Raw genomic sequence first — 15735 nt, 5'->3', positions numbered from 1 at the left:
GAACAGCTCTGTGATTTTCCATTTTTTGATGACATTAAGTAAGACACACGACATGCTCATCAATGTGATCCTGGTAGGCTATTTACCTGCATGGATTCAAAATACAAAAATACTGGAACACCACCTTTATGTAAACAGAAATTGTCCGGTCTTACTACTTACTGAATACAGTGCGAAACACCACAAAGAGCGCAAAACAGAGGGAAACAGCGCAAAACAGTGGGGAAACAGCGCGAAAGAGCGCAAAACAGAGGGAAACAGTGTGAAGCAGAAAAAAATTTTGCAATGAGTTCGGGGCACTTTGTTTTGAGTTGGAGTACCACGGCAGCAAATTAAAAACACAAACCAACGTATGTAGCCAGTAATGCTGTAATGGCAGGTCTGCCCCTTCTGGTGACACATTTTGGGTACCATAATTTAGAATATTTTCCATATGGATATGATTGGCTTTAGGGTTAGGTAAAAAGGGACCTCCAGAAGTATGTGAACCAAGATGGCGCACAACCTGAAAATAGTATGTGTGTTGCGGATTCAGGTTGTGCGACATATTGCTGCACATACTTCTGGAGCACCAAAAAGGTAGATAAAATTTCGCATGATGACCTATAATCCGGTACATAACCTTGTATATATGCCGGAAATAGCGCCATAAAACCATGGCGAGAGGCGCCGTGGTTCTTTCGTGGCAGGAGGTGGTAATGACTGCGTCTCTTGTTTTGCGCTGGTTTCCTTCTGTTTTGCGGTGTTTCGCGCTGTATTCAGTAAGTAGTAAGACCCGAAATTGTCCAGTTCGCGCGGTTGTGGGGGTGCCAAAATTTATTTCACGTCGCAGCGTGACATCATATCAACAGTGAGCGAAAAATGGTCTGAAAAAAAAAACAATGTTGCAACTTGCAGGTCTTATAAGCTTCCTGATTCGGTTGTAAAAAAATAGGTACCGTACAACAGAAACATATGAAAGTCTCTCTAAAGTATAATATGTAGCATTAGCTTCAACTGATGATACAGTGATAGCTTTTTCGACATCTAATATGATGTATATCTAAATTGTTGTACTTATATGCTCTTGTTTTGTCAATTCTCATTAAATGAATAACTATATTTTTGGATATATTTTTTGCATATTTTATTTTCAATCTAAGTGAATTTAGATGTTCTTTTAGGTGAAACTAGATTTTTTGTGGCAGCCCTGCTGGGAATGTTATTTTGGTTTTACAGGTAATATCTGAATGCTGTAGTGTAGACTAATTACAGAATGAGTGTATGTATGGTAATAGGGTTAATTATTACATGTAGGACATTTGCACTAATGGCAGTACGGCACACTATCCAAATTCCAAGAATGTCCCGTCATTTGGTTCAATAAAACTAACACTCCATGTGTCTCTCAAACTAGGGGCGTCTGGCATGACAGCAGATGAATCATACTGCACCGTGCTTGTCTCGATAATAATCTACATTAATTGTGGCTTTCACTTGACCAAAATTGCTGTTTTTTGTTAAAAACTGAAATGCCATCGTATAAAATTTTTTCCTTTGGTAAATAGAATTATTTTTTTCTGAGGAATTCAATGATGACGTTTTTAAATTGCGCTTTTTTGTAGTTTTTTGCGCACCTTCATTTTACTGTATTTTTACGGATATTGATAGACAACAATGTCCAAACGTCCCCCAAAGGAGGGGAGTTTGTTCATCGGCAAAATAGGAAACAAGTCAATGTCTCTGTCGATCTGTAAAGTGTGCCTTACTGAATGGTAAGCAGCGTATTACTACAGTACTAATAAAATTACTAATATTTACAGTGGTCAATATAATAATTCTCATTAGACTATAGTTCAATCAAGGTATTTTGATTCAAAGTCAAGTTACTGCTTAATAAGGACACAATGTCAGGTTAGTTTATTATGTACAATTTCATATTCCAAGTTATGCAGCATTCTGTATCTGTTTTCCTACCAAGTGTCAGAGTACCAGCAGAGGTCATTTGTTTGATCATTCTTTATAACCGTTAGTGATTGGTAACCACTAACCATTGACCATTAAAATCCAATGCTCAGGGTATTTTCCATTAAATACAAATAGGGATGGGCAATGTAGAATAATTTACTATTCTAGAATAGTTAAATCGAATCTTGTTCTATTTTTATACTTATTTAAATAGTGGGAATTTCCCACAATGCTGATTTAGAGATTCAAATAGAAAAATTGTAAATGTATTGCTTATTTGGGAATGTCCTGACAATTGGATTTTATTTGATGCCAAACAAGCGATTTCCAGGACAATGAAATATAAGAATAGTACAATATTTTTTGCCTCCAATTATTCAAAATGTATTAAATAATTATATGCTAAATTAAGGCTCACTTTATAAAAGATACCATTTAATAGTAAATGCTTAGTTACAAAAATAGATCGGCATCAAATTATTATCAATGTTAGATTGCCTAGTGTACTGGAACATACACGCTGAGAAATTAGATGCAGGACCAGCGTGTGGCAACTGCAAACTATGCGGGTGGTGTAAAATATTGAATTAAACCACTATCAATTAAAATTAAATATGGGTCCACGTTTTTTAGTTTCTGTGCGAGCAAGACTTGTAAAACAAAGTCCCAGTAATCGTGATTTCGTACTTAGTTATAGGTAATAGCATCTAAAGACAAGATCATTTCTTATTACTATCGTTATATATCTACCCACACTTGGCCCTGCTCAAACTCAATTCATTTTGCAATTGCAATTAATGCACAAATAATTATTATACGCCAGCAAGATAGTAAAGCAGGAAAACGCAAAAATGGTGCAATAACCAGTCTTCGCTGTAAAGTGTTTATCGCCGTCTTCCGTGCTTACTGTGTTTGATGTTTACCGATTTTACAAGTATAATTAAACGGGAGAGATTTCCACGTGAGAGAAAACGCTCGTCTTTGATTTATAAATTAGAAACATGAAATATAAAACTTAACGCATAGCGCTGAAAAGGCGGAAACTGAATCCTGTTATCAGATTCTGTTGGATTCGAATACTTTGGGATTCAGTATTCTATATTGCCCATCCCTAAATTCAAAGGTAGTAGTATATACACAGTTTTGCTTTTTTAATTGTAATCCATCAATATGGTTGGGAAAATTCCCACATTTGAATGACAATAAAAAATAGGATAGGATTCATTATTATTTAACATTGCCCATCCATATTGGCATTTTAGTAGAGTAGTAGGCTAATGGTTTTATTTTTTCGTAATTTGGTGCAACCGTGAGTTACGTTGAACAGGATTAAATTAATATGGCAAGGCATTTTAAATTGATATTTTTATTAACTATTATTATTAAAATTATTTGCCATAAATCGAAAAAGAGTATAAATTGTTACTTCCCAATAATTCTGAATTGCGACAATTCATTGGGATATTCGAACCAATGTGGAGATTAAGTGAAGCAAAGTATCCCATGGGAAAATGCCCTGGTACCTACAATGTGTACTAGTAGTATTTGGAAATAAACCATCATATATATCTCTTTTTATTACAGTATTAACATATATAATTGAAAAAAAGCATGGGTTGGCTCATATTCATCAGTGAAAATGTGCAAAATGCAGATGAAAGATGTAAATATTTCGGAAGTTTTCACAATGAAGGAAACCTTGAATCAACCTCCATCTTCAGATCTACATCCAGGGAAGTGTGAATTTTTTTCAGCGACTAGAAGTCATTGGTGGAATTCTACATAGGGAGTTTTTATCATTTGCGCCTGTAGGGATATCTATTTTTCATATTATTACTTATCGATCTTAAGATCGGTAAGTATATTGATAGGTATTTGTGTGTATGTATGTCTGTCTGTGTGTGTGTCTGTTAGATGCACGCGATATCTCACGAAAGCGAGATTGAATCTGCTCCAGATTTTGCATGTGCATTCATCTTATCTCGGACCAGGAGCCTATTGATTTTGGGCGAATTATGTCGTATAATTAGCGAGTTATCAATCAATTATTGATATAGTGATCTAGATTTTTGTAAAGTGAGAGAATTTTGAAACCCGCCGAGTGTGTGTGTGCGATGGGCAGTGCGCAAGTTACAAGAGCGGATGAATCGAAACTGCAGTTTCTGTTTTGGGGGATCCCCTAACTATCGATCGATAAGTCTTCGGTTTCCAACCGATATTCTCGTTTTACCATTAGTGTTGCATCGTAAAATGTACAGTCATCTCCATGAGTTGCATACTGGTGGACATCTGGGGAAAGAATGTAGGCTACATATAAATGTTAAGGAAAACATTATATTGGTCTAGAATGTAGTCAAGTGTCATCTTGGTGTCGTTTTTGTAAAGCTTGCACTGCCACTAAATCCATGTTTGGTAAACATGTATGGCAATGTGTAAAATGGTGGTAACGAACATCTTTTACTGAGTGGGATGAAGCATACCCTTTCCCTGATCAAAAGTATAAGCTAGTACATATGCTGATGCTGTGTGACAGAATTTTTATTAATATTGGGCATTCCTAAAATTATTCACCATGGCCAATAGGGTATATTTAATTAAAAATGAATGTTTGAAATTTTTATATATATTGAAAGTGCTATCCTCTTTTAAATGATTATTAGCGATGGTAACTAATTAGATTAAAATTTAGATTTTGGAGTTTGCGGCCGCAAACTTAAATATATATATATATAAGAGTTGTGAATTACGTTAGAATTTTCGCGTTGCGGAATCAAACGCTTGGGTTGCACGAAGCTATTGCGAATATCTGAACACAAATTGCCAGTAGTAATGATAATGTACAGTACACTTTTTATTTTACTGTGGCGATGAGGATGATCAAAGCCTACACAAAAGATAATAATAAGTTTGGGTTGCAAATATATTCCTATAATTTTTCTCGACCAATGATCACACCATAGCTTTTGATTTTGTTGAGCAAAATTCGCGGCCCTTTGAGAAATAAAAAAAAAACATCGATGTCGACCAATGTGCAAGAATTTGTATATGTGATAAGGAGACCGATATTGGTATGTAGATGGCCGGAAAAAAAACAAACCAAAATCGCAAAACACACCTCGACCTATATAAAATTAACGGCTCATGGTAAGCGGAGGTTGAATACAACAGGCTGAATTAGACAAATCGTCTTATGTCAGTGCTCGCTAGAGCCGAAGTAAATTGAAAGCAATGTCTCGAAATTTTCTGCTGGTTGGATGACTCTGACGTAAAGTAAACAAACTTATTGCAAATCAATTAAAAAAGTAGACTGCTGATAAGTAGGGCTGGGCAAAATATTCGAATAGCAAATGGAATATTAAAACAGTCGAATTCTATTTTGTTATTCAAATATCGGGTGCTTGGACACGAAAGTCGATTGCTAATCGACTCCCTAACCCTAACTTGGTTCACATACTATGTTCCGGTGTCCGCCATCTTGGTTGACACACTACCCTTTTTGCGCCTAACGTATCTCTTCAATTTTACAAAAAAAACAAGCTGGCATCATTCCGTAAATTTAAGCGCCAAACCAGATAAGTTACCGGTATTTAAAATATTTTTTTAAACTCTGATGTCTGGTGACATGTTACAGGCCATTTCATGAATGATCCAAATAGAAAATTGATTATCTGAAATTAAAGATTGAAAATTATGTTTTCACCATACATGGTGAAAAAGCCATATTTAGGTCATCCTAACTTCGAGTTTTATAACTAATATCGATTTGAAATGACCAAAGTTTTGTCAAATCTGGTACGACTTGTATAAAGAACACTTATAAGATGTATCTATATAAAAAATTTCAGGTCATACTTTCTATTATTTCTTCAGTGATCCCATACTTCCTTGACCAAGTAAGGTTTCGAAAATATGAACATTTCACTCGACCATGCATGGCGGGTGGAGTGTTAAATTTGTAAACATGAGCAGGACGTAAAATCAATATTGAATTTAGTTGTAACAACACACAGGGTCGAATTGTTACGCCTGCTATCATCAGAAATGAATTTATTTGTTGTATTTTGAAGCATTTTGCAGTAATCATTAGAGCGTGGCTTCATCAAAACAGTCAAGTGAAGTGTCGAATTTGCAAATTCCGTAAATAAAATTGGGAATTAGTCGGTGACGATTTCAGCTGTAGCTGTAATAACCTTCGTAGGAAACTTAGGGAATTAGTCACTATTAGCACCCGGGCCCCCATTAGGCACAAAAGAAAATGAGAGCAAAATTGTTTACAATTTTTTGGCTTTAGTTTAGGTTACATATGTAAAATATCATTCAAGGAGTGCTGTTTATTACATCATCTCACCTTATGAACACATTGGAAGGTTTATCCATCTAATGAGAAGTAACACGAACACCATAGAATTGCATAAGAATGTCAATTATCGTCTTAAAAAATATCTGCATTCCGGTGTCGATAATAATATTACTACTCGCTTTGACGGTTAATTTACAAATGATTGAGGCCAACGCAAAATCTAAAAATGAGAATAAAATTAGTTTGGGTTTTGAAATCGGTCTTTAATGTCATTGACGCCTGTTGCCGATGTGAACGTACAAGTATACCAGAAATATAAAACTTTGATGTTAGCCACAAGAATTGGTATTTGTAAAAAAGAAAAATGTCGGAAATATAGCGAAACGATCGCGGTGACAGAAACAATCAGCGATTATGATGAAATTGATAAACCGCTTGGTTGCTGACTTTTCAATATTTCTTTTAATTTTCGAAGATGGAATCAACCTCCGATGTGTATAAAATAAATATTCGTTTAAAATATTCGAAATATCCTATTCAGAAAAACTATTCGATTTTGCCCACCCCTACTGATAAGTCCATGGTGTTTTTCGGAATTGGGAATTCCCATGTAACGGCATCTTGAACAGTCGATGCGATTACGCCACTAGTTGAAATAGCCCACTTTTTCAGAAGCCACAGAGCCACAGCCAAAATTTGGGGCAGAGGCCAAAGCGAGCCATAGCCAAGACTAGGGGGCAGAGGCCAATGCGAGCCATAGCCAAGACTAGGGGCAGAGGCCAATGCGAGCCATAGCCAAGACTAGGGGCAGAGGCCAATGCGAGCCATAGCCAAGACTAGGGGCAGAGGCCAATGCGAGCCATAGCCAAGACTAGGGGGCAGAGGCCAATGCGAGCCATAGCCAAGACTAGGGGCAGAGGCCAATGCGAGCCATAGCCAAGACTAGGGGCAGAGGCCAATGCGAGCCATAGCCAAGACTAGGGGCAGAGGCCAATGCGAGCCATAGCCAAGACTAGGGGCAGAGGCCAATGCGAGCCATAGCCAAGACTAGGGGCAGAGGCCAATGCGAGCCATAGCCAAGACTAGGGGCAGAGGCCAATGCGAGCCATAGCCAAGACTAGGGGGCAGAGGCCAATGCGAGCCATAGCCAAGACTAGGGGGCAGAGGCCAATGCGAGCCATAGCCAAGACTAGGGGGCAGAGGCCAATGCGAGCCATAGCCAAGACTAGGGGGCAGAGGCCAATGCGAGCCATAGCCAAGACTAGGGGGCAGAGGCCAATGCGAGCCATAGCCAAGACTAGGGGCAGAGGCCAATGCGAGCCATAGCCAAGACTAGGGGCAGAGGCCAATGCGAGCCATAGCCAAGACTAGGGGCAGAGGCCAATGCGAGCCATAGCCAAGACTAGGGGCAGAGGCCAATGCGAGCCATAGCCAAGACTAGGGGCAGAGGCCAATGCGAGCCATAGCCAAGACTAGGGGCAGAGGCCAATGCGAGCCATAGCCAAGACTAGGGGGCAGAGGCCAATGCGAGCCATAGCCAAGACTAGGGGGCAGAGGCCAATGCGAGCCATAGCCAAGACTAGGGGGCAGAGGCCAATGCGAGCCATAGCCAAGACTAGGGGCAGAGGCCAATGCGAGCCATAGCCAAGACTAGGGGCAGAGGCCAATGCGAGCCATAGCCAAGACTAGGGGCAGAGGCCAATGCGAGCCATAGCCAAGACTAGGGGGCAGAGGCCAATGCGAGCCATAGCCAAGACTAGGGGGCAGAGGCCAATGCGAGCCATAGCCAAGACTAGGGGGCAGAGGCCAATGCGAGCCATAGCCAAGACTAGGGGGCAGAGGCCAATGCGAGCCATAGCCAAGACTAGGGGCAGAGGCCAATGCGAGCCATAGCCAAGACTAGGGGCAGAGGCCAATGCGAGCCATAGCCAAGACTAGGGGCAGAGGCCAATGCGAGCCATAGCCAAGACTAGGGGGCAGAGGCCAATGCGAGCCATAGCCAAGACTAGGGGGCAGAGGCCAATGCGAGCCATAGCCAAGACTAGGGGGCAGAGGCCAATGCGAGCCATAGCCAAGACTAGGGGGCAGAGGCCAATGCGAGCCATAGCCAAGACTAGGGGGCAGAGGCCAATGCGAGCCATAGCCAAGACTAGGGGCAGAGGCCAATGCGAGCCATAGCCAAGACTAGGGGGCAGAGGCCAATGCGAGCCATAGCCAAGACTAGGGGCAGAGGCCAATGCGAGCCATAGCCAAGACTAGGGGGCAGAGGCCAATGCGAGCCATAGCCAAGACTAGGGGCAGAGGCCAATGCGAGCCATAGCCAAGACTAGGGGCAGAGGCCAATGCGAGCCATAGCCAAGACTAGGGGCAGAGGCCAATTCGAGCCATAGCCAAGACTAGGGGGCAGAGGCCAATGCGAGCCATAGCCAAGACTAGGGGCAGAGGCCAATGCGAGCCATAGCCAAGACTAGGGGCAGAGGTCAATGCGAGCCATAGCCAAGACTAGGGGGCAGAGGCCAATGCGAGCCATAGCCAAGACTAGGGGGCAGAGGCCAATGCGAGCCATAGCCAAGACTAGGGGCAGAGGCCAATGCGAGCCATAGCCAAGACTAGGGGCAGAGGCCAATGCGAGCCATAGCCAAGACTAGGGGCAGAGGCCAATGCGAGCCATAGCCAAGACTAGGGGCAGAGGCCAATGCGAGCCATAGCCAAGACTAGGGGCAGAGGCCAATGCGAGCCATAGCCAAGAGACTGTGGTTCGTTATATGATTGAGCCATTTTATCGTGGGCTTTTCTCTCCCTGGGATAAATATGTATATCCTATCCAGTTGCCATAAGTCACTGCGTTTTTTACATTTTTATGAAAGTTATGGCTACTGGTCCAGTAGGGTTTAATAAGATACATTGATATGGTATGTAGTCAAAGAGTACTTGCATGAATAATCAGCATTTCAGTAATTCAGTTACACATCATTTTTTTTATAGGTTGTAATAATAATATGTAGGCGGTTTAATACATGTTCAGACTCCCAAATCAAAGTTGGTAGAACCTTCACTAGAGCATTGCATCAAAGAGAGCATCAAACTTTTGAATACGAGCCTTCTAAATATTGTTTAAAACGCCTAAACAACATCTCTTTTTTGCGGTAATTTCTGACTTTTTATTTCCAACAATCCAAAAGTCTTGAATCGGACTTAGGGAAATTTGAAATGAAAACCCACTAAATCCAGACTCTGACTTCACAGCCCTGCTTGAAATGCCGTCCGAACATCAAACTATGTAGAATTCTGATAGGTTCTGAAGTGCAATTGTCAAGTTAAGCCAGAAATTTATGTTAATTGCATCAATACTACATTAACAGTCGCACAACTGAGGCTTAGTGTTGAGTTGTGGTTCCAACTACTTTGTCTTTTGTCGTCTAAAACAGTGGTTCCCAAACTTTTTGTCACATCTCATTCATCTCTATAGCCTGATGACCTTCACCAAAATACATGAAATATAAATATCTTTGGTAAAATTCATCCCCTATTTCTCTTCCTACCACGTCCTCCAGTCCGATCACTAGTCCATAGAAATATTCAGCCATTTGTTTTAGATCCGTGGACTCGGATGGCTCAGGGGTCGGCAAATTTTACGTCGCTCGCGGTACAAAATTTAGGGTTGCTATTCTTTTGCGGATCGCATATCGGAACATCGTGCAAAAACTGACAATTCGTTAACTCAACTCAGTCGTCTTATTAAAAAATTATTACAATGACATTTGATGTGACACTGTCTTGCTACATCACGCTTGATAGCTTAGCGACGCCAAGATTGGAAGATTTGCTAAATGGGCATCACTAATCCTATACAGTTCTCTACTTGTTCTTTGTAAAGTTCATTTTCAAAAATAAATGTTTGCACAAATATGTACTTCCAAACACTGTCTTGCTACATCACGCTTGATAGCTTTGCGACGCCAAGATTGGAAGAATTTCTAAATGGGCATCACTAATCCTATATAGTTCTTTGCTTGCTTGTTGTTTGTAAAGTTCATTTTCAAAAATAAATGTTTGCACAAATATGTACTTCCAAACATTGAAGTGAATATTTTCGCATGGTTTGTGAAATTTTGATAAAGATATTCTTTAAGAAGATACATTCTTACAAAAATTAGGCAGTGATGAATCTCTCGAATAGAATATGAATTTGATTTTCTTTATTGCATTGCAATATATTCAAATGTTTACTGCGCTATTGAACCCCTGCACTCAGCATCAACTTTTCTGCGTGTTTCCATTTGTCTAATTATAGCCTAATTAAATTGTAGGCTTGTTAAACAAGTAGCTGTTCAATATAATTTTCATGATATAATAAAATTTAGTCTAAACGTGTCTCACGTTAAAATTTAGTTACGTAAAAAAAATGTAATTTACTCACGTAAAAAAAATGTAATTTACTCCTCGAGCGTAGATAATAAATAAAATTATTTCATCGTTAAAACCGCCGTTTGGATGTTTCCACTGGCAAAGAATTCCTTGTTTACTTCGTGACATAGGCCAATCAGCAAGATGCAAAAATAAACGTAACAATGCCCCCTTTCGCATCCACTCAGACACATTCCTCACTCAGACAGACCTTCAGGTGTGGTCGTGAACATTACCTCATTTTCGCGATTTTGAATTTATATTCGTTGGTTTTTAGTTGTTTTTTGGAAATTTAAATAAAATAAGTCGATGATCGTCTTGTCCTCTTAGGAGTTTCAGTTTAATTACAGTAATCAAAAATTAGTGTAAAAATAGCTGTGATAGATTAGGCTAAAATTCTTTACTGGTACTTTTAAAAAACAGATTGTTGAATGGTATGAATTAGAATGATAGTTTGAAACAAATACTTCATTTTATGGGCAACAACTCGCAAAACCACTCCCAAAATGAACACCGAAAATTTTAAAATGGTAAAGTATGGGAAAAATTTCCCGGGGTCAAAGGTCGGGAAAAGATTCATTCAGTGAAGCATCCCGGGCCAGATTACTACAGATTTCCTGACCACTGGGATACAACTACCGTACCTTACTGCGAGGACGAGTTCAGCAATCCTTTCGCGTGTGACATCGCCAACGTGATTCAAACCTACGAAAGCACGCAGAGTATACAGCAATCAAGTGCACGAGGCGCCGACCAAAAACAGGTTTCGCGAAATTCGCCCCCCTCTGTATCGTTTTTGCCCATTGGGGGGCGATATCGCCCACTTTGGGAATCACTGGTCTAAAATGTGTGATATATGAATATATGTAAAAGCAAACCTAATACTGACAAAACGATATCTTTAAAGTACAACTTCAATAATAGTGACAGACGCTATAGTTAAACATATAATATTATAGACTCTTGGATTTTAATGGGTACTTGCGGAACACCAGAGTACTGCGAAATTCCTGTGTTGAACATCGGACGTTGTTTAAGCTATGGTCAGTCCACTTTTCAACTCATCTTCACACTCTTGAAATCCATTTATTTCTGGATTCGTTTAGTGGTTATTTTTTCAGGATTCATTTCACTGGTTATTGAATACAACACTTGTTGTCGGTTTGTTATGTTTTCACACAATCATTTGATGATGAAATTTTCAAGGACAATTTATTTGGAGAGTTTTTATCAGTTTTGGTCTGCAGCATCTTGTTTACATCTTCATTTTGATGTAAGTAGTACTTTCGAAACCTACTTATGTATTTCTAGGTGTAGAAAATTATAAATATAATTCAATAAAATAGTACATACGGTATATGCTGAAGCAATTTAGTATTCAAGATGTGAATGTGGTTTTCATAAGCTTTTGTGATGAATTACATTGCAGAATGAGTATCTTTGATTGGAAAAAAACTACAAATTATGTATGGTAATCATTCTAAAGCCACACAAATTTGCACTTATCTAAATCCGTGAATTCAAAAACAGTGTTAATGATAACAATAATGTTAAAGATAAAGTGCACTGCAATCATTGTGTGGCGAAATTCGAATTTTTTTTGTATCGATAACGTTAATTCCTTTCAATTTTTAATGCGCATGAACTCTCGATGACAATATGGTCAATGAAGGCAGATGTTCTTAAATGTAGACATACGAACTAAAATTGGAAAATGTAAAGATAAAAAATTGAAGCTACTGGGTCTTGGTTTTTGGAGGCGTCCAGCTTCGAAGTCACAAAAATATGGTAACCCCATGCTTTTGGCATGTCACTTTGATCGCCGTATGGACCAAAGTTTGATTTAAACAATGCACCAAAATCCCTATTTTATATGTTTTAGTACGATTGTTGTCAATAGTGATGTTTTCTACTTAAGTTAACTTACTGTATTACTCTTGAAACTTGTATGGTTTTATGATTGATTTTTTAATTCAGGTTGTCTCTGTCATTTTTGTTCTGTTCTCCATACAAACCAAATTTGACTTCACTAAATCAGGAATTCTCTATGTGTTATGCATAATTTTTTTTCGTTCGGATTCATTACCATTTTTGCCTACTGGCACTCTTGGGTGAGTAACTTAAGCTTTTATCTAATAATCTTACTTCTTTGATAATTAATATATATTTTTAATAAGTAACACACAAGTGTATGGACATGAAATATTGTTTACGCTGTTCATTGACAATGCGCTTGCCATTCAGCAAAAAATTCTGAGAGTTAGAGTGCTAGTTTTTTTGCAGTTAAGATAAAATTATCAAAACACGTAAATTGAAAATACGTTGTTGTTTTAAAGATATCACAAACATGAAAATTCTTGATTGGGCCACGTAATAAAGAAGTTAGCTGGAGTTAACCTGCAAGATGAATACCTACAGCAATGATAACTATTTCAGTTTTAGGATTTGATTTTTCTTTATTGGGTCACCTGTTGCGTGGTCTAAAATCTATTCACTTTATTCTAAGAAAACTATACACGGTGACTTTGGATATGTATCCAAAACGGAAGACATTGCAAGACTGAGCAAAAAGAAAGAAGTTGGCAGGTGATTTTCTATGTCATGTTTTTTAGTTTACTCAGACCATGTGAAACATACAGGATAGGATTTTGATATACATCCTGAGATGGTCCTTCATTCAGTCAGCAATGCAGGTTGGGTAGAGAAAAAAAAACAATGAGTGAAACAGGCTTTCTATTGTTTTACCAGAGTTATGACACAAGTTGATCTGCGTTATTGATAAAGCAAATCAGACTAATTATTTATCAGTTTTAAGTTATCGCAAACAATGTAGATGCATCTAAATGTTTCTTTAGGAATTCTGTCTAATAGGCCGTCTGTCTTTTCAGGGATTTGCCAATGACAGACAGACTAACTATCTTTCGTGTTCATCAGCAATGGAGAAAAAGTAAATGAGGCCAAATTTTAATCACAGCTTATCGCATATTAGAAGCATGATGGAAAGCTAATTTAGGATAATTATTTAATCAGTCGTGAGTTTTATCATCTACCCATACCTCTGAGGCTCAGCAATATTGACTTTTCATAAAGGCAACATGCTGCCTCCACAATATGTCGAGAAAAGATGTTGCAGCAGTTAACAAAAATGTTGGAGTGGTTCCGCGACTGCGGCATTACGTACCTGGAAGTGGTGGCCGTGCAACACAGCGCATGTTGAGTTCACAACATCTTTGCCAGATTTTTTTGGAGGACCTGTATGTGCGAAGGCACTATTAATGACATTCACCCCGATTCTAGTCATTTAAATCTCATTGCTGGGCTTGTTATTGGTCAGCATTTTCTTGCAAGTTCACTCATTTTCACTGGGTTTTTAAAAATCTTAGAAAAGAGTTTAAAATACCTGTCAAGCAGTTAATGCTTTAGCCTCCCAATCATTCCAGCATATTTTCTGAGTTACCGGTAATATATTGACTTTGGAAAATTTCTCCTGCCCAGACAAGGAAAGTGTGTGACTGATACTTCAGTCAATTACAATCGGAAAAGTTGTAGTTTGGCTCGAGATAACGAATTATGTTTGATTTTCTTGTTTGGTAACTGATATTTTCTCGAAGCTTTACATTTAGTTTGGGAAGGCGATGTCTGGGACAAAATCGCTTTGCACACTGACCAATGACTTCGCCAGGTACTTTTGTGCACAAGATTTCCTGGTGAATAATGCAATGATGGCTCACAGAGACATTCACCCAGAGTTGGAGATATATCAGCCATTTTTCAGTGTTGGTATCGGCTGAATGTGGACCGATATATTCAGCTTTCGGATCTGATCAAGAATGTTTCAAAAGATAAGTTGGGATACGGATGTTGAAATATATTTTTTTGTGTGGACGGATCATGTATCTTACCTGTTTGACTATTATCGGGCAAATCATTTCAGCTAATTTGGCTGTTTTCGATACCAATATTTTATATAAATGGGTTATTTTATGAAGCCAGTTTCTCTATATTTTCACTTATTTATGAACAGCCTTGTGTGCTATTTTTAATTTTGCTAAATGAAATTTTATATATTTTTTTGCATTGGATTGTTGTGAAAAATCGATCTGATCCAAGACCTCTTGCATTTAATCCCTAGTAGCTGGGTTTTTGTAATGTCAATGTTGTTTTACTAGGATAAAGAATCAAATGCTCTTTCCTTACAAATCGTTGTATACAGTAACTTAGTCACAGGCTCACAGCCTAATTGTTTGTTAATATCGTTCACTTCGTTGATCGATGATCTTTCATCCATCCTATTGGATTGATTTAATATTTCCTAAAACTAATTTCTCCATCCTCTTGATGTGCTTTTTAAATTTCACTTCATTGCTTGTGAATGTTTCCTTACCTATTGCTAATGTTTTCTTCATTTTTATTATGTTGGATTTTCTCATCTTTCTTGGACTTCCTCATGACTCCAGCACCAGAAACCCCCTCAATATACTATATTTATTCTCTATATTAAAACTGACAAAGCAGTGCCACAGATGCCGGTACTTCAATGAGTGCCGCTGTGGATTTTGAATGCCGTTCCTATGGTTACGGTGCGGAGTTTTTATTTTTTATATGTATTCGGGTCTGTTTTCTGTTCTGCTGTCAATTTTTTTTTTCGTGATGTGATGTTTGAATTTTTTCTTCTTTATATATCAATTACTGTGAGACCAAATGATGGGTGTTGCTGCTCGTTTTGTCGTTTGATCAGTTTTGGTTTCTCGCGCCACCTTTCAGCCTGAAACGCCATATTTTTCCTTTTCTTTCTATTGTTCGCATAAAATGTATTTACTTTATGTTGATAGAATAAATACTGATTAACATTTGCAAACTATTTCAATCGTCTTGAAAATTTTTACCGTCGAATTCAAAACCTAGCGTTAATGGGATAGAAATGATGTATGGATCGGATTTATGTATCCCGGAGGAAAGGAAAGCCGATAAGACAGCTTAACCGTATGGCGAACCACGGCCTCTCGTCCGGTTACCATTCAATGTCGGGTGTGGGATTAGTTATTTTGTTTTCGGAAGCGTGGACTTGATCTTGTAGGGAG

General features: G+C 38.6%; 1 protein-coding gene across 4 annotated transcripts; it reads left to right on the top strand.

The window, feature by feature from the left end:
* The first annotated feature begins 1800 nt into the window (after positions 1 to 1800).
* LOC120329834 (uncharacterized) lies at positions 1801 to 15515 on the top strand. 4 transcript variants are annotated; one of them, XM_078118552.1, is made up of 6 exons: positions 1801 to 1893; positions 3532 to 3755; positions 11776 to 11927; positions 12632 to 12765; positions 13161 to 13240; positions 13543 to 15515. In XM_078118552.1, the coding sequence occupies exons 3-5, from the start codon at positions 11823 to 11825 to the stop codon at positions 13216 to 13218; spliced, it is 297 nt and encodes a 98-aa protein (XP_077974678.1). In that variant the 5' UTR covers positions 1801 to 1893; positions 3532 to 3755; positions 11776 to 11822; the 3' UTR covers positions 13219 to 13240; positions 13543 to 15515. The 4 variants fall into 4 exon arrangements, 3 of the variants coding, with proteins under 3 accessions (XP_077974678.1, XP_077974677.1, XP_077974676.1); XR_013479602.1 differs by lacking the exons at positions 1801 to 1893; positions 3532 to 3755 and having other exon boundaries at positions 8899 to 11927; positions 12991 to 13240; XM_078118550.1 differs by lacking the exons at positions 1801 to 1893; positions 3532 to 3755 and having other exon boundaries at positions 8902 to 11927.
* Positions 15516 to 15735: the final 220 nt, after the last annotated feature.

This window comes from Styela clava, chromosome 12 (assembly GCF_964204865.1).
Source record: "Styela clava chromosome 12, kaStyClav1.hap1.2, whole genome shotgun sequence".
In the NCBI taxonomy this organism is placed as follows: Eukaryota; Metazoa; Chordata; class Ascidiacea; order Stolidobranchia; family Styelidae; genus Styela; species Styela clava.
The sequence above is the reverse complement of the archived record's forward strand: the minus strand, read 5'-3'. Positions and strand labels throughout refer to the sequence as shown.

Bases quoted from the DNA above. Each gene is read 5' to 3' on its own strand.
- LOC120329834 (XM_078118550.1), top strand. From the start codon at position 11,628: ATGGGTACTTGCGGAACACCAGAGTACTGCGAAATTCCTGTGTTGAAC. The intron at 11,928-12,631 runs GTAAGTAGTACT...TTTTTAATTCAG, and splicing joins GTTTACATCTTCATTTTGAT to GTTGTCTCTGTCATTTTTGT. The intron at 12,766-13,160 runs GTGAGTAACTTA...CTTTATTCTAAG, and splicing joins TTGCCTACTGGCACTCTTGG to AAAACTATACACGGTGACTT.